Here is a 27543-nt window from a genome sequence, read left to right as displayed (position 1 = left end):
CTACTGTAAGAAAAAAAAATATTGGACAAGTCTGTAGATCTCACCCAAGAATACATTAGTAAGCATCCCCGTGAGTCATAAACACCAAATACCTACTCAGTGCTACTAACAAGACCTCACCAAGGTTGTTTCTGAATAATATCCTCCATAACAAGACAACAGCGTTATGCAAAACCTCAGTTTTACAGCTAGAGGAGACAGCCCCAAATTCACACTGTCATCTGAAGCTTCACTTCTGTCCTCTCTTATAACTGAAACATAACAGTTTTAAACATTTATTTGATTGAAAAGCTCATTTTAATATCTGAAGGTGAATGTTTCTTTTTACAAATGTCAGCTAAGTTGGCTGAGCTGTTTACATTATGCAAATGAGAATAAATCATTCTTTTTTATAATTAAAATACTTTTCTTGCAGAATCACAGAATGTTAGGGATTGGAAGGGACCTCAGAAGATCATCTAGTCCAATATCCCTGCTGGAGCAGGAACAGTTAGATGAGGCTACACAGGAACATGTCCAGGCGGGTCTTGAATGTCTCCAGGGAAGGAGACTCCACAACCTCCCTGGGCAGCCTGTTCCAGTGTTCTGTCACCCTCACTAAGAAGAAGTTTTTTCTCAAATCTAAGTGGAACCTCTTGTGTTCCAGCTTGATCCCATTACTCCTTGTCCTATCATTGTTTGCCACTTAGAAGAGCCTGGCTCCATCCTCATGGCACTCACCCTTTACATGTTTATAAACATTAATAAGGTCACCCCTTAGTCTCCTCTTCTCCAAACTAAAGAGCCCCAGCTCCCTCAGCCTTTCTTCATAAGGCAGATGCTCGACTCCCTTAGTCATCTTTGTTGCCCTACGCTGGACCCTCTCCAGCAGTTCCCTGTTCTTCTTGAACTGAGGGGCCCAGAACTGGACACAATATTCCAGATGGGGTCTTGCCAGGGCGGAGTAGAGGGGAAGGAGGACCACTCTCGATCTACTGACCACCCCCCTTGTAATACACCTGAGGATGCCATTGGCCTTCCTGGCCACAAGGGCACAGTGCTGGCTCATGGTCATCCTGTTGTCCACCAGGACCCCCAGGTCCCTTTCCCCTACGCAGCTCTCTAATAAGTCATTCCCCAATTTATACTGCAACCTGGGGTTGTTCCTGCCCAGATGCAAGACTCTACACTTTCCCTTGTTATATTTCATTAAATTTTTCCCCGCCCAACTCTCCAGCCTGTCCAGGTCTTGCTGGATGGCAGCACAGCCTTCTGGCGTGTCAGCCACTCCTCCCAGCTTGGTGTCATCAGCAAACTTGCTGATAGTAGACTCTATTCCGTCATCTGAGTCGTTGATGAATATATTGAATAGTACTGGCCCCAGTACCGACCCTTGAGGCACTGCACTAGATAAAGGCCTCCAACTGGACTCTACCCCACTGACCAGACTGGTTGAGGTTGGAAGGGACCTCTGGAGGTCATTTGGTCCAACACCCCACCCAGAAGCGGTTGCCCAGGACTGTGCCCAGGCAGCTTTTGACTACTTCCAAGAAAGTGAAATCCACCACCTTTCTGGGTGACCTGTTCCAGCGCTCAGTCACCTTCACAGTGAAAAAGTGCTTCTTCATGTTCAGACAAGACCTTCTGCATTTCAGATCATGCCCATTGCCTCTGGTGCTGTCACTGGGCACTACTCATCTCTCATTGAAAAGAAAAAAATTCAGATTTTACAAGGCCTAAAGGGACAATGAAAACAAGTGCCTTTTACATTTTAAAGAAAATTTAAGTAACAATTGAGGCTGCAAAGAACCTCATTTATGTTAATGTCTGCATTCCCTTGCTAAATTTCTATTTTTCCATTTCTCAATACAATTACTCATTTAAGGATTTTAGCCCTTTAACTACTGTGTACCATGTTTTTTTCTATTTTTTACAAATCTGTGTCTTACATGAATTTTATTCCTTTGTACAGTTGCTCTAGTTTGTAGGTGCCTGTGTCCTTCACCTACTCTTTGCATTTTAATATCTTCTCAAGGGAATATGCTCATTAAGTTGCATCATTTCCATATATTTATTTTACTCCATTCAACAATACAGATATTAGACACTCAATATCTTCCTCACTAAAACTTTTTTAAATGTTCACCATTTTCAAGGTGGACAAATACTACTGAATTAACTGATCTGCTATCTGAAATCAGAGTAAAGTAGCCTTATCATGAAACACTAGTGTGCTGTTCTTACGCCACTGTCTGCAGCATGATCCAAGCCAGGAAGTTCGACACCTCTAATAAGACCCTCAAGTCTTCTCCTCAATGCACAAGACCTTTCTGAGAAAGGCAGTCACAAGAAGTAGTTGCCAGTAAACAGATCAACATTTCAGTACATCAGTATTACTCCAGAGCAAGCTTAGCAAAATAATACATACCTATTATGAGTTCAAGACAGACTAATCAAGTACACTGCCTACATAAACACATTTTTAAATGCTTACATTTTAAAACAAGTAAATATTATCTTATTTGTCATGACAAAAGTATAAAATAAGGATCACTGATTATACTAAAACTTTAAACATATAAAGGCTGTAGATGCTAGAAAGAAGAATCTCCCAACATTTCAAACACGCTTATTTCCATTAACTTGGTAAGTGAAGAGCTGCTCTGAATTGCCAACCCTGTAAAAAAAAAAAAAATCTAACAGGTAAATAAATTCTGTTTAGCTTTGAGGCTTCATAAAATTTAAAAAGATTTTTCCAAACTGTGGGATGGGCTTCCTGAGTGCAGCCACATACCTCTGCACCACAAAATCAGCCAGAGTCAGGTCCCAGAGTGGGCTTACTGTGGAGGAACGAGCACAACTTAGCCTGCACCCCGCCTGGTTTTGTGCTCCTCTTCCCTAACTCCCCAACATGGAAAAGCAGCTTCTGTTGCTTTATGAGCTTCCCTGCAGACCCTTCAGAGGATAAGCAAAGGTATAGCGGTGGCAGCAGCTCTCCTGCCTGCTCTGAACCCCCCCTCACAGCGAGCAGCTCAGGGCAAGTCTGGCTGCAGGAGCAGGCCCAGGGCCACCAAGGTGGCTGGTACCCCAGAGAGGACATGAAGGCTCTGCACCTCCAAGAGAGAAACACAGCTTGCAGAAACAGGGAGAAATTGGTGTGCTCTGCTCGCTCCCTGAAATGCCTGTACACCAATGCGCGCAGCATGGGGAATAAGCAGGAGGAGTTAGAATCCTATGTTCGGTCGGGAGATTATGATCTGGTGGCAATTACAGAAACGTGGTGGGACAGTTCACATGACTGGAATGTGGTCATGGATGGCTACGCCCTTTTCAGGAAAGACAGGCCAGCCAGGCGTGGTGGTGGAGGTGCTCTCTATGTGAGAGAGCAACTGCAATGTACTAAATTCTGCCCAGGAGCGGATGAGGAACGAGTTGAGAGTGTATGGGTCAGGATCAAGGGACAGGCTGGCAGGGGTGATACTGTTGTAGGTGTCTATTATAGGCCACCAGATCAGACTGAGGAAGTTGATGAGGCCTTCTATGCGCAGCTGAGAGTGGCCTCACAGTCACAGGCCCTGGTTGTTGTGGGTGATTTTAACTTCCCTGATGTTTGCTGGAAGGACCATTCAGACAGCCAGCCACAGTCCAGGAGGTTCCTCCAGTGCGTTGATGATAACTTCCTCATGCAGATGGTGGAGGAGCCGACCAGGAGAGGTACACTGCTGGATCTCATCCTCACTAACAAAGAGGGTCTGGTTGAAGCAGTAAAGGTCAAGGGCTGCCTGGGTTGCAGTGACCACGAGATGGTGGAGTTCAGCATCTCGTGTGGCAGGAACAGAATAGCAAGTAGAATTGCAACCCTGGACTTTGGCAGGGCTAATTTCGGCCTTTTCAAGCAATTGCTGGGGGAAATCCCATGGGCAAGACTGCTTGAAGGAAAAGGGGCCCAAGAGAGCTGGATTGCATTCAGAGATTGCTTCTTCCACGCTCAGGATCAGAGCATCCCCACACGTAGGAAGTCGAGGAAGGGAGCCAGAAGGCCTGCATGGTTGAATAGGGATCTGTTGGGTATGCTCAAGCAGAAGAGGCGAGTTTACAGGTCATGGAAGCAGGGACTGGCCACTTGGGAGGAATATAAGGCTGCTGTTAGAGGATGCAGGAAGGCAGCTAGGATAGCCAAGGCCTCCTTAGAATTACAGCTGGCGAGAGGGGTCAAGGACAGCAAGAAGAACTTTTTCAAATACATAGCAGATAAAACTAATACCAGAGGCAATGTAGGCCCACTGATGAATGAGGTGGGTGCCCTGGTGGCAGAAGACACAGAGAAGGCAGAATTGCTGAATGCCTTCTTTGTCTCTGTCTACTCCGCTGGAGGCTGTCCTGGGGAACCCTGTACCCCTGAGACCCCGGATGAAGCCAGGTTAATGGAGTAGTTTGCTTTAGTCGATGAGGACTGGGTTAGGGAACAATTAAGTAGTCTGGACGTCCATAAATCCATGGGTCCAGATGGGATGCATCCGCGGGTGCTGAGGGAGCTGGCTGAAGTCATTGCTAGACCGCTATCCATCATTTTTGCCAAGTCTTGGGAAACGGGAGAGGTGCCCGAGGATTGGAGGAAAGCAAATGTCACTCCACTCTTCAAAAAGGGCAAGAAGGAGGACCCGGGTAATTATAGACCGGTCAGCCTCACCTCTGTCCCTGGGAAAGTAATGGAACAGCTTATCCTTGGTGTCATCTCAAGGCACATCAGGGATAAGAGGGTCATTAAGGGCAGTCAGCATGGCTTTACCAAGGGTAAGTCATGCTTGACCAACCTCATAGCCTTTTATGAGAATGTAACAGGGTGGATGGATGATGGCAGAGCGGTGGATGTGGTCTACCTTGACTTCAGTAAAGCCTTTGACACAGTCCCTCACAGCATCCTCACAGCTAAATTGAGGAGGTGTGGTCTAGACAATAGAGTAGTGAGGTGGGTTGCAAACTGGCTTAAAGAGAGAAGCCGGAGAGTGGTGGTCAATGGTGCGGAGTCCAGTTGGAGGCCAGTATCTAGTGGAGTGCCTCAGGGGTCAGTACTGGGGCCAATATTATTCAATATATTCATTAACGATTTAGACGAGGGAATTGAGTGTACTATCAGCAAGTTTGCTGATGACACTAAGCTGGGAGGAGTGGCTGACACGCCAGAAGGCTGTGCTGCCATCCAGCGGGACCTGGACAGGCTGGAGAGTTGGGTGGGGGATAACCTGATGGAATTTAACAAGGGAAAGCGTAGAGTCCTGCATCTGGGCAGGAACAATCCCAAGTTCCAGTATAGGTTGGGGCATGACCTATTAGAGAGCAGTGTAGGGGAAAGGGACCTGGGGGTCCTGGTGGACAACAGGATGACCATGAGCCAGCACTGTGCCCTTGTGGCCAGGAAGGCTAATGGCATCCTTGGGTGTATTACAACGGGGGTGGTCAGTAGATCGAGAGAGGTCCTCCTTCCCCTCTACTCCGCCCTGGTGAGACCCCATCTGGAATATTGTGTCCAGTTCTGGGCCCCTCAGTTCCAGAAGGACAGGGAACTGCTGGAGAGGGTCCAGCGTAGGGCAACAAAGATGATTAAGGGAGTGGAGCATCTCCCTTATGAAGAAAGGCTGAGGGAGCTGGGGCTCTTTAGTTTGGAGAAGAGGAGACTGAGGGGTGACCTTATTAATGTTTATAAATATATAAAGGGTGAGTGCCACGAGGATGGAGTCAGGCTCTTCTCAGTGGCAAACAATGATAGGACAAGGGGCAATGGGATCAAGCTGGAACACAAGAGGTTCCACTTAAATTTGAGAAAGAACTACTTCTCAGTGAGGGTAACAGAGCACTGGAACAGGCTACCCAGGGAGGTTGTGGAGTCTCCTTCCCTGGAGACATTCAAAGCCCGCCTGGACACATTCCTGTGTGACCTCACCTAGGCGTTCCTGCTCCAGCAGGGGGATTGGACTAGATGATCTTTTGAGGTCCCTTCCAATCCCAAACATACTGTGATACTGTGATACTGTGAAACAGGGATTTAGGGCAAGCTTCTTGCGAGGCGCATGAAGATGCAGTCACAGCAAAGCAAGCCAGCAGCTCTGCGTGGTAATCTTGTCAAACCAAGCTCCCTTTTCTCCCATGAGCAAACAGATCTCATTTTCAGGCCCCAACTGTATGTACAACACTCCAGGTCTGCCAGTGTGATTTTGACAGACTGACTGACACAGCTTTTGAAGCTGTTCAAAGTCTTTTATCCATATGTGTGCATGTTGAATGCAGCCATCCTTCACAGTGAAAAAAAATAAATACGTATCATCATTCATCGCCACTGTTTTGACAGATATTACATGGAACAAAGAAGCAGGAATTGTACTGGGAGTCCACGTCAGGTCCTCTATCCATCACCAGTTCAAATGTCCCCCACTAGGCCTTCTTTCAAAGAAACACATCAGCCCTAACTATAACAAGTGGTAATTGGCATTTTTATGTCGGCCACCGTTCGCAATGGTAAGGGAGTGAGGGAGACAGGGAGAATAGAAACCAGCATTATGTCACTGTATGGGTTTTCATTTCTGGAATGCACAGTTCTTGTTCCTCCAGATTCAAAATGCTTATAAGGCAATTTGAAAAACACACTGAGAACAGGAAAAAAAAAAAGATTATTCAAATGTATGGCTAGATTACATTTTGTATGAGTAACACACTAGCACTATTCAAATCAGGGAAATAAATGACTGTAAAGGCATCTTGTATAGGTCTATTAAATCAGGAATGGCATAAAGTAACTAGCTAACAAGTGTTACTGCTTTCTCCAGCACAGAAAATAAAGGTCAAAGGAAATGAGAAGGATGGATATTCAAACAACAAACGAATATACTTTTTCCACACAACTCATAGGTAAATACACTACAATTCACTATAAAGGACAGGTCAAAATTTTACACAGATGCAAAAAGCATAATAATAACAATATATATTTGTACTACTTAGACAAATACCTAAACAGGCCAACTAGAAAAAATAATGATCAATAAGAATGCCATGAAGTGGCAGCTATGCAAAGCAGAAACCAACTGCAGGTTGCCAGAAAGTATAATAAAACAGCAGCAAAATGTTCAGCATGTGTTTGTTTTGAAATTTAGAGCTTGGAGCATGGGTGGATCCTACCAAAAATGCCAAGTCACATGTTAGACTTTTCTCCTGCCCTCAATAATATAACCTGTTCGGGGACAATAATCTGACATAGATGAAGGTAGCAACACAGATTTCATTTAAATGATCCTGTAACAAGTAGGGTCCATTTGTGGAGAAATTATATATTAAAAAGAAGATGTTTTAGAGAAGCCCTTGCAGTTGGTCTCTATCTGCCTAGAGCATTCTGATGGCTACAAAGAGCTTTTCTTGAGAAAGAAGAAATCACTCAGGCCAGTAAAATCCCAGACCTCAAAAGGATGCATCTTTTTACAACTTCTAGACTTCAACTGGCAAAACATTTCAGTACTTGGATCTTCAGTGCCTAATGTGTACATATGTGCCCTAATACTATAATTCCAACCAAAGAAAGCAAACTTGTACTTTGAAAGAGCAGTTTTCTGACTGGTATCAGCACTGCAGCCTCCTTCCTTGCAGCTGGTCATTCCTGGGCAGGTTGAAATCTCCAGGCAAAACCCAACCAGAGCCTATGGGCTGCACGTCCATGAGGCACCCTGCCTGCTCCAGACCACATCCCAGCTCAGGATGCCACATTGCAATGTGACTTCCACCTCTGCATAACAACTCACATTTTTGTTTAACAGTTCATCATGCGCTTCTTTGCCTCCCCTTTTCTGGCCAGCTTTACTGCAAGACTTTGACTGAGCTATTTTTATCTATTTTGGGTCCGTTCCCTTTGCTCTTTTATCTGCTACCCATGTTTTTCCCATTCCTTTGAGCAGCCGGGAACTAATCCCTTTGTGGGTGGTTTGCAAGATCTCTGTTGGGCTTGTCCTTGTGCCTGATTATTTATTTATTTTTAATCTTGCTTAGCTACGTATTTTATTTGGCAGTCTTATGCAGAGATTTGGTTTCAGTGTTTCGAATCTGTTTTAATTCAGGCCATAGATGCCTCACAATAGTCAACTTCATAAATGAGCTAAAATAAAAAAGGATGATGTTCAAATGGTTTCACACCACACATGAGCAAGAATAGACTTGCTACAATAAAGCATTTCAGTGGTAAAAGCATTAACAGGCCCAGACAAGAGGTAAACATCCAAAGGTGCCATGATCTAATGCCTTTCATCTGAAAGGACCTTGGAGCTCTTTATTATATAGCTTTAATTATAAAAAGGACATCATAAAATAGATTAATATTCTAAAAGACCCAGCATGCTATTTGTATTAGAGTTTGTCATATATTTTTAACAGCTTTCTGATGTCAGATGGTTTGGCATCTTTGTGACTGAGAGATCCTGCCTCGGTCTTTTCTGCTCTGTAGTTCGACTTGGTCTCTTACTGCTGGGACCCTTCACTGATGCAAACCCTGCAAAACGGGGGAAGCGAAAAAGAGGTTCTGCTACAATGCAGCTTCAGGAACAGCCTGTCTGCAGCAACAGATCAACTCCAGCCACCTGAAACACAGAACGCTACCACTATGGATGTGGCTCTTGCAGCAGCGTAAGGCACAACAATTTACCAGTGTTGGTGGTAACAACAGCAAGGAGAAGGGCAGGCAGATCTCCTTTCTTAGCATGGTCCTGACAAAGCACCTGGGCTCCATATTTGTACCACCTTCAGCAAAGCGTGGTAATGAGCATGTCCTACAGCTCCTGTTCAGGTCACTTCCATCTGAGGGCCAAATACAACTTGCTGGTACATATTACCTATTTATTGCTTCTGGAAAGTATGTGACTGTAGTGCTCCACACAAACTCCAGTCACATGGCTGAGGAGGAGCCACAGCACACAATTTTCTCTTAACACTTGAATAAGGTATCAGTTCATCTGGGCAGAAAGACTGGGCATCACTGGTCTAGATAGACTGCACTCCTCATCACTACCTGTGAGAAATGCAATATAAAATGCCAGGCTGATTCCTTGGAATGACACCCACTGCTTCAAGTGACAATGACAAGAAGTGACAAGAAATTTCAACACAGCATCCAGAGTTATCAGCTTGCTAATAACCACCCAAAAATGAACACAAATTGGTAAGCAGCCTTCCGTCAAACAACTATGGGATTGTCATTAGAGTTGTTTCAAAATTTTCTAGCTGATCAAAAATCCTCAAAAGCAGGCCTCTTATTTTCAATGTAGACTACTACGGCCAAAAAATCTGTGGAAAAAAAAATCTGTGTCTTCAATTTTATTTTAAGAATTTTCAAGCTTTCCCCTCCCTACTTATCCCAAGTAGTGAATGAAGAAGACTACCTTCTTTGAGCAGAACTACAAAGATTAACAGGAGTGAGTGAAACAGCTTTTGAAAATTGTATTTTTAGCTAAAAGTTCAAATACTTTCAATCTGTTAAAAAAACCAAACACCAAAAACCAAATAGCAAGTTGTCATTATCACCAGACTAGATTATTATTTTACATGCTCCACTAAAACCAGTGCCATCCACACAATTTTTTTTTAAAATAATAACCTACCTTTTGCTACGGTAATTAAGTCTATATTGTAAGAAGTTACCCACAAGTGCAACAGCACAGTATGATGGCATTGTTGTTACTAAAGAACACTTGTAAAAATAATTTGGTAAATTAACCATCATCAAATTGGACAGTGAGCCCAAAAAAGCACCCTGCAGAACCACCTCAAAGTAAAAAGGGCATTTAAAAAGATATTTTACTCCCTTTTTAAAGCCACCTCTGCAGTTCACACACCTTCTAGATGGCATTTTATGGGTCTCTGCCTCATTCTGGAAATATAAAGGATTTAAAATGCAGTCTTAAGGGTGATTTATTTGACAGTAGCAACTGTTTACTCAATAAATTTGCTCCCCGTGTGTATTCAACACTCACCTCTGCTAACATTCAAGATAAAAAGTTAATGCTACAGAGTTAGCATAGTAAAGAGAAAAGATTACATGGTTTAGTTGCTTTCAAACCAAAGAAATATCTTTACTCATAAATACAACAGTTTATTCCATTATACCCACTTAAACCCACTAAAGGAGAGCTAACCTACTTTAACCTACAAAATCTTGATTACTGGTGAGGTTGAAAAGCTCAACCTGATTTTTCAGACTGCAGTGGTTTTGCAGTACTGGTAAGGTTACAGTAAGCCTGCCGATCAACTGTCTGTATTTCTCAAGCAGTTCTGGAGTTAATTGACAATGAGAAAGTTCACTCCATGTACTATCTGACTTTCTTCTAGCTTTCACGCCTACCCAAGGGAGTCACACTACCATGTTTCAGATTCAATTAAATGCTTGTGATTCTCAGTCTTAATCACTACAGCATATATCACAGATTTTTTTTTTAGAACACTCTCAAAGTCAAGCTCAACAGCACAAGTTAGATCTAACATCTCTAATGTTACCATCAACAACAGCAAACTCAATTATTAAAACTTCACATTAACAGGAATCATGTTATGCATCCTCTAGGTACAATCCACGATCACAATTATTCTGAAGCTCCAAACAGGTGATTTCTAAGCTGACAAACAGACTGAATCACAATGAGCTGGATGTGAAACATCTAAAAACCTTCTTACTCTGCCTACTATACACCTAAAGTTTCAGGTTTTGAAGTTAGTTATGCTGTCCATCAGGGAATCCCTCAAGATTAGCTAGACATATATCACAGAAGCACTGCATTTGGTGCCCACATGCTGTGGGGCCAAATATTACTCACGATCAAACTCTGAAGATAAGTAATGAAAATTTATTTTTAAATTGGCTTGTGAAATCAAATCCCCGGAAGACTATCAAGACTAGAGTCACAAAAGCAAATGCTTTGAGACCAAGAAATGGTGGCTACCTGTGTAGAATGATAGTATCTGAACATTTAATGAATATCAATTAATTCATCTTCACAGTTCCAGAGACAGTAAAATGATTACTACCGTTACACAGAAAATGAGAAATACAGCCTGGTTACAGTGAAAAGCTCAGCTAAAAAAACAGTCCTCCACAGCACCTCCTGCCTCAATCACTGGACTTCACTTTTCTTGATGCCTTTCACTGCATAGGTACTGATTTCCAAAGGAAGTAATACAGAGTTTATTAGGCACCTTTCTTTCATTCACAGGCACCATCCAGGCACTGAATAGAAGAGAATTCTAAGGAGTAAAAAAAAAAAAAAAAAAGGTATGTGTTCAGGTAATTGAAAACTGAATCATAATATGTATGCACCAACACATTCAAAGAAATGAACTGACACGCTAAATCAGCCACAGGTAATGCTGACATTTCATAACTTCTGATAGCTTAATCTTTCTCTCTGATACACAATGGCTGTCTGACAAATTGTTCAAGCTTTACAAAAGAAATAGGAAAAACCTACATGGTGCTCCTGACATTCACCATCAATCCACAGAACGATGAGCAGGACTGATATCTACTATCCACATTTAACTAACAGCTATTAAAGTTGTCAGCTCCAGTTTGGATCACTCACTGCAGAGGATGAAGAAATGTTGACCACATCTGATAGGTGTTTATGAATCAAGGGCAATTCAGGATCTCAGAATCACAGGTCCAAACCCAGCGCTTGGCACAAACTCTCATTAGAGAAGTGGCAGGCAGGGCTGCCTGCCCTTTGCCTTACCTCCCCTCCCTCAGGCACTCCTGCATCTCACATCCCAACACTGCCAAACACCCACCCTGCCCCCCAGGGCCTGCTCATTCCCACTTCCACCCAAATTCTCAGCTCTTTCCCTGCTCTCGTAGACACTGCTACCAGTTAACATGTCATTAATTACGTATTAGATCGCTGCATCAAATTAGAAAAACCCTGCTTGAATAAATGTCAGTAAAAGTAATAATGGATGCTTATCATTTAAAATGCTCTATTTTTCAGCAGTACAATAATAATATAGGAAACTTTACAACTTCTAGAGAGTAGAAATAATGCTAATAATGCAGGTGCCGCTATTATTTGCGACAATAATTTTAAAATAATATTTTATAGCAAGCTCTTTCTAATACTACTTGTAGTACTAGAAAAACAAAAACCAAACGTAAGAAACAAGAGGGCACTGAGTATTAAAAAGCTTTCAAATTTCTGTACTGGAGATTACAAACACAAAAGATAAAATAAACTTAAAAAGAATAGCTACCCAAAAGCATCACGTTTAAAATCTTTCAAGTCTATGTACTATTTTCAGAGAGGAGACAGACTTGAGACTAAATATTTGTGTGTTTCAGTACAAAAGTGTCATGCACAGAAACTACCTTGAAAAAATATCTCAGGTAAAGTAATCAAATACTTAGTGCAAAGCAATAATTTTCATCTTGGGTACATGTACCAAAAGGTGTTTCTAGGTTAGTTTCAGGCATTATTATCATCAGGTCTTCACGGCACTAACAATGGGGATCTTGCAGGCAGAAACACTGAAAGCACATGAACAGCCATAGTAAGAACAGACATTATTTCCTTCAAAACAATACAGCTGAATAGGAAAAATATAAGGCAGAAAGCCTATTCCTTTGCTTAGTATGTGATTCATGCCTATTCACAACAGATTTGAAGAATCATTAGTTAACAAGTGAAAATATTCAAAGGTCACTATAAAAAAAAATGTTATGCTGTCATTTAAAATAGTATATATGTTATGGTATGTCTCATCTATTTGCACATTTATCAAGCTCCATATGAATTTTTAGCTCAGTATAACATGTGTTTTACATTTTTGAAGCCAGCTGAAAGTAAAGCATGAAACATCAGGAGACTGTATGAGGTCCTCAGATCAAATGGTTTAGGTTTCTCATTAGCTCATTCTTCTGTGGAACAGAACTTTTCTACAGCTGCTATTTTTCAACAGCTTTACTTATATATTGTCAGAAAAAATGTATTACAAATCCTTTCATTTTTATATATACGTAGAATACAACTTCTTTATATGATGTTTTCTAGTCATATGAACAAGCTAAAGTCCTTTAAGTCTTACAAACAAGTTTTGATTATTGTCACAATTATGCATCAAAGCTGTAGAAAGAGCAATGAGGCACATATGAAAACTTCGTATATGTACAGAAACAAAATTACATGTGTTTGCCTCAAATGGTAGTTTAGGCTCATCTCTTTTTAGAGAAGACATCTCTCTCTCATCTCAGCAATAAAGTGGCTCATTTCAGCTGTCAGCATCAGCTCAGGACCTTCAGGACAGAGAAGCCACTTCCACCTGCAATTACTGACACCCACTGTCAACTACTAAACACAGCCATCTCCCTGGCCAGTGTGACCACATCTCATTCCACTCTGAGGGAACAGAGCAGAGAGGTGGCTGAGGGAGGACAATTTTAACATGTACCAAGTGACCACAGAGACTAGAACTACTACCACAATTAACCCAATGAAACTCCATTTCCAGATAGGGCCATTAATAATACAGAATAACACTGTGCCAAAGCCTGATTTGAATCTGTTTAATCAACAGAAGGACTTTATGGCAGCCACAAGACATAATAACAAGGTACACTTGATTGCATAAGTAGTATGTATTGAAATGACAATATTCTAATTTAATTTGCTAACTTCCCTACTTGATTTATTTCTTCTGGAGAAAGTACTTAGAATTTATCCTTAACAACTATTCTTGAAACACTGCTTCAAAAGCCTTATGAATTCCTTCTAACACGAACAAAATATATATATATGTATAGTCAATCCATATTTCTCAATAAACAAGTGTTGGTTTGCATTTTCATAACTTGCATGAGCATTGCTAATAGTCAAGAGAGTTTATGACATGCAGACTTCTCTCCCAAGTGGAGTGCAGGGTCTGTGTTCCCTGATTAGTAAAAGGACTACTAAATCTGAAGAAACCATTGAGGGTGTTATTCTGGAAACCATAAGAATGCTGGAAATGCAATGAAATTTAAATGAAACATGTAAACGACTGATGGCATTCCATGGGAAAACAGCAATTCCTACTCTAACATCTGTGATCAATGGAGTATCTCGTGAGCAAAAGTAGAATTGCTAAGATGCCATACGTGATAAAACATTTATCTTATGTACTGATAAACATAACTTATGCTAACAGCTCACTTTGTACAGTAAAGCAATCTGTGCCTGTAACTATAATATCAACTGTTCTTCCATTTCACTTTACTCAGTATTGGTCCCACTTAGGTCATGAAATACATGCTTAACTCAAGATACTACTAGAACAAGAAGTGACACATCCTCTCAAACTGCAGCCTTTCTTAGCCACTTAATCCTCTGTGTACTTTTAAGACACCTTATTTCAAGGAACCACAATTTTGAGCATCTATTCCCTACAATAAATATAACTCCTTTCACAGCAACACCATTTATTAATTAACCAAGCATTTAACATGATCACTTCTGTGCAGCAACAGAAAACACAGCTTCATCATATGCTCCCAGAACACTTCTGGATTGAGGAGCAAGATATTTGTATATTAGCAGGTTCAATAAATACTTCACAGGACCAAATCAGAATTAAGGAAAGAGGAAGAATTAGGAATAGGATCCCTTTTCCTTATGATAATCCTAACATAAAGGTCTGCTTATAACCCTTGCACACTAAGCTCTCTAGTATGCAATCAACACTCCCTTTTACCAACAGCAGAGCATCAGAAAGCTATCTTGTATGCTCAAAACAGCCTTCTGGGATATCTTCACGTGTGCATCCTTTAAAGATAAGGTCATTCCTCAAGAAAAGGCCTCATTAGGATAGCTAGAAATTACAAACATATCTCTGTTTTTAGTATTTTGTAACTGAATAATCAGGCCTATGAGTCTCCTTCCTACCTTAATTTTTTTCCATGGATGTAATCCTCTGTTGTGTCTCTACCTGAAGAATGACCTTCATTCATTCCTGTTGATGCAATCAGATTTTCTCTGAAACTCAACTTCCTCTAGCTATTTTCAGGTGAAAGGCTTGAGAACTGTCTCTTCCCTGGGTGAAGAACCCTCTTTCTTTTTTTTTCCACCTTACTCAGATGATGGACTTCTTCAACAGGCTGAAACACTTCCTCTTTCTCAGCTCCTCCAACACCTCTTACAGGTCCCTGTGCTTGGCCCCACTCCAGGACACTACTCACAACATTAATCTCAGGAAGTCACCATACTGCCAATAATTGGCCTTCAGTTGTGTCTTCTGCTGCTGGCCATTATCCTCTCTAGAAACCACATCTGTAGAACTGACTCTTGCCTTCTGCTGACTGACAGTGAACACCAGGTCCCCCACGTTTGCTCAGCTTCACAAAAGCCAGTGTCATTCTCAGCTTGGACAACATTTCTGAGACTGGCTCTACTCCAGCTACACCTGTTTCTCCTGCACATTTGCAGGTAAACGTACATACCTATCCCTAGGTAGTAATGATCTGCTGCTGCAGGTTTCTTCACAGTTCTGTCTTGTCTTTCCTTGGCAAAAGGTTACTTGCCATTTTCTCATTTTACATGCAGATGAGCCAACTCAGTAATTAGGGCACGGCTATCTTGTGATGTAATTTCATCCAGAAGTCAGATCTTTCACTGTCTACATTTAGCATTTTTTTATTACTTCGTTTTAAGCTGGTCTGCAGATTTCTATAGCTTACAACAGATTTGTGCTCTGCAGCTTATTCTAAAACTTCTTTTAAAGGGGCATGACTTGAGCTTTCTGAACAGTATCTTCTCCATTTTAGCTTAGTGACAATTTTCCTTCCCAAATTCTGCTTCTCTTGTGAAGTCATGTTCACATCCAACAGTTTTGACTTTCTTCTGTATTTTAATTATCTCTGCCTATAACTCCTCATGAGGATTCTGACTATTCTCCAACTGCTTGACTACATGAAATATCATCTAGATTTATCCTCAGAAACATGCTCTCTGCCTCCTCTGGCACACCAGTTTGTTCCCTCATTTTAGCCAAATCTGAATGGCTTCTCTCCACACTTCTGCACGTTCAGCACTTCCCACCTGCCTTTGTGTTTTCTGATGTTGCTCCACCAGTTTAGGTACAGAGGATTCCACCTACATTTACAAACAGACTTCACAGAATTACAGAATGGTTGGGGTTGGAAGAACCTCTGAAGGTCCAAGCTCTCTACTCAAGCAGGGACAATGAGCTGGCCGTCCAGGACGGTGTTCAGATGGCTTTCAAATATTTCCAAGGATGGAGACCTTCCTGAGCTCCTGTGGGCAACCTAAGCCAGCTGCCCTCACAGTGAGAAAGTCTTTGCTGATGTTCACAGGGAACTTCCTGTGGTTTAGTTTGTGCCTGTTGCCTCTGTCACTGGGCACTACTGAAAAGAGCCTGGCTTCATCTTCTTTGCACCCTCCCTTTGGGTATGTACACACATTAATAAGACCCCCCTGAGCCTTCTCTTCAGGCTGAACAGTCCCAGCTCTCTCAGCCTGTGAGGTGCTCCAGTCCATCATCCTTGTGGCCCGTCGCTGAACTCTCTCCAATATGTCCACGTCTCCCTTGTACCGGGGAGCCTCCCGGAACTGGACACCATTCTCCAGGTGTGGTCTCACCAGTGCCACACAGAGGGTAAAGATCACCTCAGCCTGCTGGCAATACTCCTAATGGAGCTGAGGACACCATTTGCATTCTTTGCTGCAAGGGCACACAGCTGGCTCATGTTCAATGTGTCTTCCAACAGAGCCTCCAGGTCCATTTCTGCAAAGATGCTTTCAAGCTGGGTGGCCCTCAGCATATACTAGTGCCTGGGGTTGCTCCTCTCCAGGTGCAAGACTTTGCACTTCTTGATGAACTTCAAGAAGTCCCTGTCAGCCCATTTCTCTAGCCTGTCAAGGTCCCTCTGGATGGCAGCACAACCTTCTGGTGTATCAGCCACTCATCTCAATTTGGTATCATTTAAAGACTTACTGAGGGTAAACTCTGCCCCATCATCCAGATAATTAATGAAGATGTCCAACAGAACTGGACGCAGCGTTGACTCCTGGGGTACACCACTAGTCACTGGTCTCCAAATAGAGTCTGTGTCACTGATCACCACCCTCTGGGCTCAGACATTCAGTCACTTTTCAATCCACCTCACTGTCTGCTTATCAAGTCTGTACATGAACAGCTTGTCTATGATAATCTTATGGGACACAGTGTTGACTGCAGGGAACAACTGAAAATCAGGCTCCACCAACCTGAGAATTCTGCTGTTAATCAGGGCAAGGGGTGCAAACTCCTTCCTGCCAGAGTGACCCTTTTGAACAGCAGAATAAAACCACTTTACTTTGCAGTTTCATTGCTTTATGACCAGGCTAAATAAAGCTGTATTTTCTTAATTAGTAAAGTCATCTAACGTACATCTAATTTCCTTAAAAAAAAAAAAAAGGAATGTATAAGATACTATTTTCCAATATTCTAATTTGTCAAATAATTGTAGAACTGGAACATCATAATTCTATTTTGAAACTTACACCCAGCACTTCTTTTTGAAGATTCATAAAAATTTCCCCAGTTCAACTTCATTTTCATTACTTCCTGTAACATTTTTGTTTTATGAGTGAATTACTTCTCTTTAAAGAAGTTACTAATGCAAAAAGAATACTGAGAACTTCCTTCGAAGTTCACACATGTTCATAAAAGATTGCTATCAGAGCAGAGATGCTGGTTGCCAAGGACAAGTGCTGATAAAATTCCTTTTGTCTGTCCTACTACATTTTAGCTATACTTCACAGGCAATTACTTGGTGCTCTATGTTCAATTATATTGTGAAGTGTTTAGGGTTTGTAATGGGTATCTTATCTGTTCAGACTATCTGTCATTTGATGAATTCCTCTGGGAACTGTTTAAACCAAGGCAGTGTCCTTAATGATTATTATAGCTCAGAATTGCTATCATAAAACCTGATTTCTCCACTACTCAGATGCTCCGATGTATGTATGCATATACAAAGCCTTCAGAATAACACACTGAGTTGTGACCTTCCTTATTTAGAAGGTGCTCATAATCCAAGCTTAGGTATCAACTATCAGCAGTAATCTCATCTATTCACTACATTTACGAGTCCTCATCATTAAACTTCTGTTGAAGAAAATGCATTTCTTTTCCTTGAACACCCAAATTATCATGCTGAACAATTGCTCTGATCCAGAACAATAGAGTATCTTTGCCCTAATTCAAAAGGCAAGAAATGCTCCTTGGGCATATAATTACCTTGAAATATGCATGTTGTTGTTTTTCAGCAATTTAACATGAATAAAAGCTTAGGGTCCATTTCTGATAAAGGTGAGCTTGATTCCATTTCAAACTTTTTAAAGTAGAATTATCTAACAACAAATCTGTAGCCAGGTGCTATAGCACAGTAAAATGTAAAACCACATTGATGACCCACTTACAAATATAATTAGTTTTGTTTAAAAGCTGACAATACAGTTCTCATGTCATATTTTCCTCTTTTACACAGCCTTGAGGGATGATTCTCTAGATGCTTATTAAAACAAAACAGAAAAACTGTAATTTAAAATCTTCCTGAGTGGATAACCTGTCCTTTGCAGGAAACACACGGCGTACGCATGACATAGAAAAGCAGCTTCCAAGAAGCACATCAGTACAGCATTACCAGTTCTCATTGCTCAACTACAGTTGTAGCAATATTGGATGGTTTGCTTCAAAGCCACATGACTGTGTAAGAACAAATATAATCCTCTTAGTAAGAGGAGAGTGCACTGAGCAGCCACTCTCCCTTAACTTGAAGGGCTCTCAGAGAGACTGGAGTTCTGAGGCACCTGAAAGAGACGGACAGACAGACAGAAAGTGCCAAATATTTGTGGAAGCAGAACCCAAGTGTGGCTGGAAAAAACAATATCGCAAAGATAGAAGATGCAATGAAAGTGGTCACACTTCTTAGAGTGAACAAGCTATACAGAAGGTGCACCAGTACAGGTCAGGACACGCTTTGGGGTCTGCAAACTGACAAATGGCACAAAAAAGGGAAGCAGCAGCACTGTTGTTTGTCAGTTAAGAGCATGGATCCCTTCCAGCTCCATTTATTTTCTCTGCTAACTCTCTTAAGGGAAGACTGTGAAAGACTTTTTGCATGCCACATAGAACATTTAAGCTTTATCAAAAGCTCAAAAGATTGGCAATAAAAGGGCCAAAAAACAGGTTTAAAATGTATTTTGGCTCTTTTAATACCTGTTTTAAGAAATTAAAGCACCCAAGCACCCAGACCAAAGTGAAGAGCAGACAGTTCAACCAGGTAAATCAGGAGCATGCATGAGATCCCAATGTGTTTGTCCTTTCTGAAAATCAGCAGCCAGAAAAGTTTGGCAATACTAGTCACAATACAATTTAACAGAAACAGCCCTGTCAGGCGCAGGACCTCTTCTACAAATCACCTCCCACAGAAGCACTCATTCTGCCTCTCTCTGCAGCACTGGCTTTTTGCACCCACAATAGTCTAAAGACAGATGAAGGGCATGGTTTGTAGACAGATTTAGCATTGTATCAGCTAGCAGGGTTGTAAAAACTAGGCAGGCATTCATAAATACAAGTCCTTCTTCAGAACTCTGTATGCCCAAAAGCTTGTCTGTCTTTTCCAATTACATTAGCTTGCTTTAAGAAAAGATAGTTCTGTCGATAAACCTTGTTCTGTCTTCTGTGTGCGGTGAGAGATAGTCTGCAGTACAACTGCATTTTACATCAGTATATGTCTCATACCACTGAGGCTTCTATAGCCAAAAGGCAATATTATGGTATTGCTCTACCTCAAGATTTCTTAAGTGTTGCCCAGTAACAACCATTCCAGCCATATTCGAAGGCAACAATTGATATGAGGTGTCCATGCTGTAAAGACTCTCGTACTGACTTGTTTTTTCCTGTCCAGGAATTATGATTAAAAATAATGTTTAAGGTTCAAATGCCAGTTACAATTAAAACAGACAAAGTTGTTTGTTTTTGGTTTTGTTGTTGTTGTTTGTTTGTTTGTTGTGTTTTTTAAGGTTTTTCTATTTTTTTTTCTATATTCTTACCAGTGATGTTCCAAATCAAGAAACACTACTGAAAAGGTTTATTTGTTTGGTTTTTTAAATGTATTTCCCATGCAAGCAATAGACTTCTGGAAGGAATCTGCTCTGTCAGAACTGCTCAGATCTTTCACAATACAAGCCCAAAAAACTGGACAGAATAAATAAAAGCTTTATTTTTAAAACAGGAAAAGTGATTTATAATCTCCTTCCACTCAAATAAAACAAAACCAAGACCGCGCAGAGACCTCCATAACTAACGTGGTATGAAAAGCAAAAGTTATTGAATACTCATGTGACAGTCCAGCTGATATATGTTTATGTCCCTATCTACTTCTAAATCCTCTGCTACACAGGGCGGTTTTTGCAGCTGTAATCATGTACTTAGGACACTCAAATAACATCAAATGTAAATAAATGAGCAATTTATGTTTACAGTAAAAAACACTATGCATACTCAATAATGTATTCAGCATATTATTTAATTCACTGCATCATATTTGCATATTCTTGCACTACTTTTTAATGTTTCAATCCAGCAATTAGCATACTGAATCTTATTAAATATATCAAAGATGTCTTTTTAGTTAACACAGTGAAAAGAAAATATGTACCTGAAAAACATTTTTTTAAACACTAATAATTTAAGAAACACCAAATGCCATAGAAACTGCTACCACCTTAATACACTAGACACAACAGACCCCATTAAAAGAAATACCTACAGTGGTACCATTCAACCAATTTGATTCGCAGACATCCTGTAAATCTTTCACTGGAAGTGAAGAACCCTGTAAGGTTAATTGAAGCTCACTGCAGATAAGTTTGGGGTTTTTTTCTAATTATCTTTCACGGATCCCTTGAAAATCTCCCTCCAGAAACCTCAGGATGGAACAGAAGCTGAAAGCCAGCGTCTCTGTGGTATTATTAAAAAAAAAAAAAAAATTCAGCCTAACATGCTTCAGAGCCTACTAGTCATACTAGTAATTTTCATTTAATCCTTAATTCATCACAGAAATAAAGAGAGTCATAAAAGGAACGTGTTCAATCACTTTTCTAACAGTTTCCCAGTGCAGCTAAAGAAAGTCAAGTTAGGTCAAAATCAGAGACTGCTAAATTTCAATCTTTAATTTCTGCACAGCACTGCATTTACACATGCAGTGGAGGGGGAGGTATTTTAGGTCACCACATCTTTGCTCCTTGGCTGCAAGTTCACCACGTTGTGGTACAACAGCACGCCATCCTACCTTCCAACCTTTCTGCCAGGCTTAAGAAAGAAACCCATTGAGTGCCAGCCTCCACCAGTTTGTTCTCCCAGACCAAGGGAAATGCTCCAAAGTCAAAGCGAACCATGTGCTTCTGCAGTCATTCACCTCTGCTCTGTCCACTACCTGCCCTCGCAGGTATGTCCCATTCCATGGCTGGAGATACAAGGTGTTCCTACCACAAGTGAAACACACTGTAGCTGCACAAGTGCTGCACATCACACATCTCCCTTTCCTTCTGCATCTAAGTTGCTTCTGCCTTTGACATGTATCCATTTAAATTTTCATTTTTAGAATGCTGAGTCTTAACATAAACACTATACCCAAGTTAAAAAAAATCTGCCACAAAATGCAGTATTTTCACCTCTTGCCACAGGATAAATGGAATATGCTTATTTTCATTCCTGTAGTTCTCCTTAGAAACTACAAAAAACTCAGAAGTTCTTCATAATATGGCAGCCACTTCCTAGTTGCAAACTCTAAAAACCAACCTTGAAGCAATTGTAAAAACACAAGCACGGCTCACATTACAAGGCATTTCATTCTCAATTATTGCTCAATGCGATGACTTATGCAAGCCCACCACTGCAATATGTGTGTCAGTAATTAAGTCCTGGGGATTCTTCATTCTTACTTGTTCTGATATGCTACAGGCATGCTATTACAGTCAAAAAAGGAGCTGTGTACCAAAAGAAATTTTCAGATAATCTCTTCAGCAATCACAAAAACATTGCAAAAATACATCACTAGCATCCACCTTCCTGACCCACTTAAAAATAGTCTCACGTTCTTGCCAAAAGCACAGTGCTGCCGCATTACCTCTTCCAGATTTTCACCCTAAAACTGAAATACTACGTACTGTTCTGCCCACAGCATATTGCTAATTATAGCCCAAATGGAAAGGATTTAACTTCCCTATTTTCACTTCTTCTGTTCTGTTCATTACAGCATTTCACACTTTTTAATTGAATGCATACTAATATTAAAGCAGCAATCTATGTTAGAAAAGCAATAAACTTGACTTGTCAACCTAGCTTTACCCCAAAGAAAAATATATAGATGTATAAATCACCGTTTCCCAGACAAAGATAATACAATACTCTCCAAGAACTGGTTAGTGAAACAAAGAGGCTCCTCCAGTTTTAAGTCAATCAGATCCCTTTGGGCACATTCTGTACAACTAACATAATTTTAATCAGACACATATATGAGGATATGCTTGCAAAATTAGCATTTCATCATGTAACACAGTACACAGAAGAGACAGGGTTGTTGTTGGCTTGCTTTTTAACATGAGAATGAGAAAACAAAACATTTACTACTTCTCATGCAAATTTTAGCAGTATGTGGTGCTGTTCAACTTTCTTTTTTCTTAAAGAATCTTTCAACAGGTAGATTTAGAAGGTGCTTTCTAAAGAAAAAAAATCTTGTTGTCCATGCAACTATATGCCTTGAACACCTAACAAAACCTGTATTACCGTTTCATTCCTATCAAAATGAGTTGGATTCTCCTATGAAATGATAACATTCAGTAAGCCTGGTGAAGTGTGTTGTATATCATCACCTTGTAAAGATGAACTTTAATCTACACTGATGCTCAAAAATATTCCAGCAGAAAATCTGATAGCAGCCACAGACTCATCATAGAAAACTAGTTGCATTAAAGCCACTTTTCTTCTTCAATAATGTACGACACATTTTTGAATCCCACCATACCAACTTTGTAGTACCATACAGAGAAATGAATTAGTTGTCTCTATTCCGGTCATTAATGTATTTTCTGCTACCAGGAAGATTAGTTACAGAAACGCAATTCTTTATTAATGACAAGCTTGACCCAGCATATTTTAAGCACCCACACAAAATAATAAATAAATAAATAAATAAATAAATAAATAAATAAATAAATAAATAAATAAATAATCAAACAAAACATTTTCCTTTCATTTGAGAGAGTCTCTTATGATAATCAATGTTAGGCAAAAGGATGCACAAACAGCACAGTTGAATCCACACAACAACAATGCAGTGACCCAGAAAGATAATGTAATGGCCAACTGAGTAAATGAAGTGAAACTAGCCAAAACCAAAGGGCAGCATGCACGTCAGCATCTTCTTCACCTAACTGGCACATACTTAAACCTAGTCTCCTATTTCCATGTTCTGCAACGAGCCCTCACATACCCATAAACAGCACTTCCTCCATTGTTTTCAAGACACATGCTATGCAAAAGGAGAAAAACAGGTGCCCAGGTTCACGGAAAAGTTAAGAGAAGAAAATACAGAAAAGTTAAAAGCTTCACACATTTTGAAAATAAAATGCAATTTGCAATTGAAAATTATAATGACAACTAAATGCTGGATTCAAACACCGTTCTTCCCTTTGGGAAAAGTTGGTTGTCATTTTTTGAATGAACCTGATACAAATATACACATGAATCCCTCTCATCTATAAATACAAAAGTCCATGTAATTTACAATACACCCATAAAGTATACAGAAGCAATTATTTAAGACTAAATATTTATCCCCTGCTTCCTTTTTTCCTTAAAAAGAGGATTGGTATTCATGTTAACACAAGAACCAAAAACACCTACCTCTAAATCTTTGGTGCAGGTTATGTCAAAAGGGCAATAAATATCAGAGTCCAATGAGTAAGCAGCACAAAATACAAGAAAAACCACACCGCACTTTTGGTTTTAATTTCAATACTTAAAATGTAACTCCATCCACTAACCTAAGAGCAAAGCTTTTATTTGAACAGATTATTTTCAAAGACCACATCCAAATGCAGTCTAACTAAAAAGCAGAAACAAACCAGGTCTTCATACCTGTCCAAGACACTCTGTATGCTACTGGGCATCATCTGCACTTCCCATGAGACGTTACGTGGAGAAAGAGATAGGTGCCAGGAATATGGAAAAGCACAGCTGAAGTATCAGCTTTTACCAACACATTTATCCCTTTCAGAAAAAATAAATTGAAAAGTTTTTGTATCATTGCAGTCAAGACAATGCCTTGCACTCCGAAGTTACGGTATTTTACTGCAGGGCATCTTAACATTTTTCTGAGAATTCCCACTTGCCCCTTTTTCTAATTAAAACTTGACTTGTCAGCCTAGCTTCACCCTGCCACAGACCATTCCAGTTTGCAGCTCCTGAAAAACTGGCAGACTTCAAGTGAGCTCTTGTCCTGCTCCCTTTCCTTTCCCTTAGCCTGCAAGCCAGACTGTGTAAAAGCAGTCAACCATCAAAACTTTTAACTCCCTTAACACACATTTATAGAACTTGCCTAGAAACTGGGAGGTGCTGTGGAATGAAGGAGAAAATAGGCCAAGGTAAAACCAGACCCATTTCCAAAGAACCTCTCCATGTGTTTGAATTTACTAGAAAGACTCCAATAGATCCCAATCACATTTGCATTAGTTCTGAGCCTCCTTCATACCACACAGTCAAATTTCAAGCAGAAGTACTACCAAAAAAAAAAAAAAAAAAGACTATTCTTTCCTTTAAAGCATAACACATATTTTGCTTACCTCACTGTTGTGGCCCCTCAAATTGAAGTTGATTCTCTGAGGGGTGTTCCGGTCCCTTCTGCAATGGCTGGAAGTAAAAGTGACGCCTACAACTCCTCTGCCATTGCCTGTTGCCAACCAGCCTTCCTCATAGTACCGCCTCCTGCACACCGGTTTCTCCTTCTCACTTTTAGGGACTCTCCCTTTCCAGGAGAGGCAGAGGATGTTGGAATCGCTGCAAAGAACAGGCCCATGTTCCACTGCTGCATACATGCTTTTTAAATATTTTATTTTTTGACATAAGAAAGTAATATGCCTAGTGCACAAAATTTAAATCAATTTTTTTTTTTATTGATAAGACTGACCTGGGATAGATCACTGAAAGGGAGAAGGATGGGGTCAGTGTTTATAAATATCCACCAAATGCATAGTGAAAAATTCCTCTATAAAAGATGATGGCAGTTGGCTAAGAAAAAGTAACACTTAAAAAAAAAATTCAGGTTCATTTTTGTTTTTGAGTCTGTAGAGTGAGGGTGCACTTATCCTTTGGAGAAACAGCTACTTCATAAGAGGCGCTCAAGAAATGGTTTAAGTCATCTTTTTGCTCAACTTGATATAATCTTTATACAGCCTGAGATTCCAGTTTAGCGTAATGCAATTCCAGAGACAAAGAGTTGCAAATGTGTAGGTTTCAAGTAACTTAAGGCTTTTAAGATTTCCTCCAGTCAGATTTTCTTCAGAAGTTCAGTTGCAGAAATTTAAACACACGTACATACATATATATGTATATATATGACATTCATCTTTTCCAAGCTGCCCTCTGGCATATCTGTTCCATCTGATGTATTTCTGCTGCTAAAGCTTAAAGAGATTGCATAAAGGGAAAAAAAGGCACACAAACCATGCGAAACAACAGACCCGAACTTGTGCAGGCACTGGTGTGCCAGGCCAGTTGGGAAATCACTCTTGGTACTGAACCGCTCGTTGGACTCAAAAGTTTTTGCAATCCAAAGCCAATCCAATTTTCATTGCAGCACTTTTTTTTCCACCAGAGACCCAAAAGAGCCTGAACTGTTTATCACGCTATCTTGCCTGCTTTCCCACTTTTGGCTGCCACACACGAATGAAAAAGAAACTCTCTCTTCATTTATAGCAGAATCAAAAATGCTCTAAAGCCTTTAGCTTTCAAAGCAGATAAGTTTGCCTCAGGTGAACCATGAAGTTCTCTCTCTTCCAAAACAGGCTAAAATGTCAAGCTGTTTTTCCTTTACTTCTCCCTTTTTTCTGCTACAAAGAATCACAGAGTTTTCATTCTACTGTAAAAAACAAATGCCAGAATTAGAGAACATCAAGTAAGCACTCTCTCAAAATCTTCTAAAATTCAAAGAAGGAAGAAATATAATCATCTAAAAAAGAAAGAGAAGCAGCATTAAAAATCTGACTTCCTGGGTTCACTATTTCTCTAGGTATTTTTCTTGCTTGTTTGATCGGATCTTTCCTTCTTGATGCTTGTCTACAGCACGGATTCATAGTTCCAGACACAACATTTGCAGTTGTACAAGAAGGAAACATATGAAGTATTCCAATCGTTTTATTTGAATAACATTTATGAGCTCAATTAATTAGTATTTATACCACACTAAGTGAAAAAAGGAAAAAGGAGAGGGAGAAAGAATATGGAAGTTTGATGACCTGGTTAACTCAAGAAGGATGATGAGGTTTGCTCAGTTCAGTGCCCAGACTTGTCCCATAGTTCCTCAACTTATTTACTTCCAGCCATCGTTACTCAACATATGGTCACGATTTATTAGTCCATTCACAATCTACTGAGCCCAAAGCAAAACGTGCCAAAGATTATACATTATTTCTCTGCAATAACAAAATCTGCTTCCTCCACCCTCTGTATTCTTCTGTTTCCCTTGCAGCTATTGATTCAGATTGCAAAGGTATTTATTAGGCTTTTTCTGTGGAGAGGGTGTTTTTTCTTCCTCTTCTTGCAAACCTTTTTCACTCGTGAAGACCATGTGGAAAGTTGAACATTACTGGCAGGTGTCTTTCCATGGGTTACTGATTTCTGTGCTGTAAAGGTGCTCCATCTGGTTCTCAGATTAATTTTCATCAATTGCAAAGCTCTTACGAATATGCAAGAGTAAGTCTGTGTGATGACAAAAACATGTGCATTTTCATGTACATGCAGTGTACACACCAGCTCACTCAATCTGGTACTCAGAGCTGCATCTGCCTTTTCAGTTTAGCTGTGGTTATCTTGTAAGATTCCTGTCATTCCAACTTCGAAATCCCTGGATGCTTCGAACTCTGCAAGACAGAGCACACACACATACAAAAAAAAAAAAAAAAAAAAGGGAAAAAAAGTTAATAAAATAAGCCACAAAACAACTAAAAGATACAAGGACTATTGTTACAGTAATCAAAGTATTATGATTACGGATTTTATATTGGAATCCTGTAAAATATCTATATTATATATAGATATATGCAATATTCAGACACACACATATGTATTTGATATACACACAAATATGAACTAGAAAATATTCTTCTTCACTTCCCAAGTTCCCAAAACTTTTCACATTTAACACGCATAATTAATCAAATGTATCCAGGAAGGATACATTAGGAGAAATAAAACAACCTTTCTTTTGGCCATAGGCACTAGGGCAAACTCTTC

At 40.2% G+C, this 27543-nt stretch overlaps 1 protein-coding gene across 3 annotated transcripts in view; it reads right to left on the bottom strand.

Annotated features, from left to right (window-relative positions):
- Positions 1-27543, bottom strand: part of TULP4 (TUB like protein 4) — a 157881-nt gene that overhangs the window by 101910 nt on the left and 28428 nt on the right. For all 3 annotated transcript variants that reach the window (XM_071806456.1, XM_065834469.2, XM_071806457.1), the window contains exon 2: positions 24876-27170. In XM_071806456.1, the coding sequence (XP_071662557.1) occupies positions 24876-25127 (252 nt within the window). In that variant the 5' untranslated portion in view covers positions 25128-27170. The remainder of the gene's footprint in view (positions 1-24875; positions 27171-27543) is intronic.

Source organism: Patagioenas fasciata, chromosome 3, assembly GCF_037038585.1.
Source record: "Patagioenas fasciata isolate bPatFas1 chromosome 3, bPatFas1.hap1, whole genome shotgun sequence".
NCBI lineage: Eukaryota > Metazoa > Chordata > Aves > Columbiformes > Columbidae > Patagioenas > Patagioenas fasciata.
This window is presented reverse-complemented; position numbering and strand designations above follow the sequence as displayed.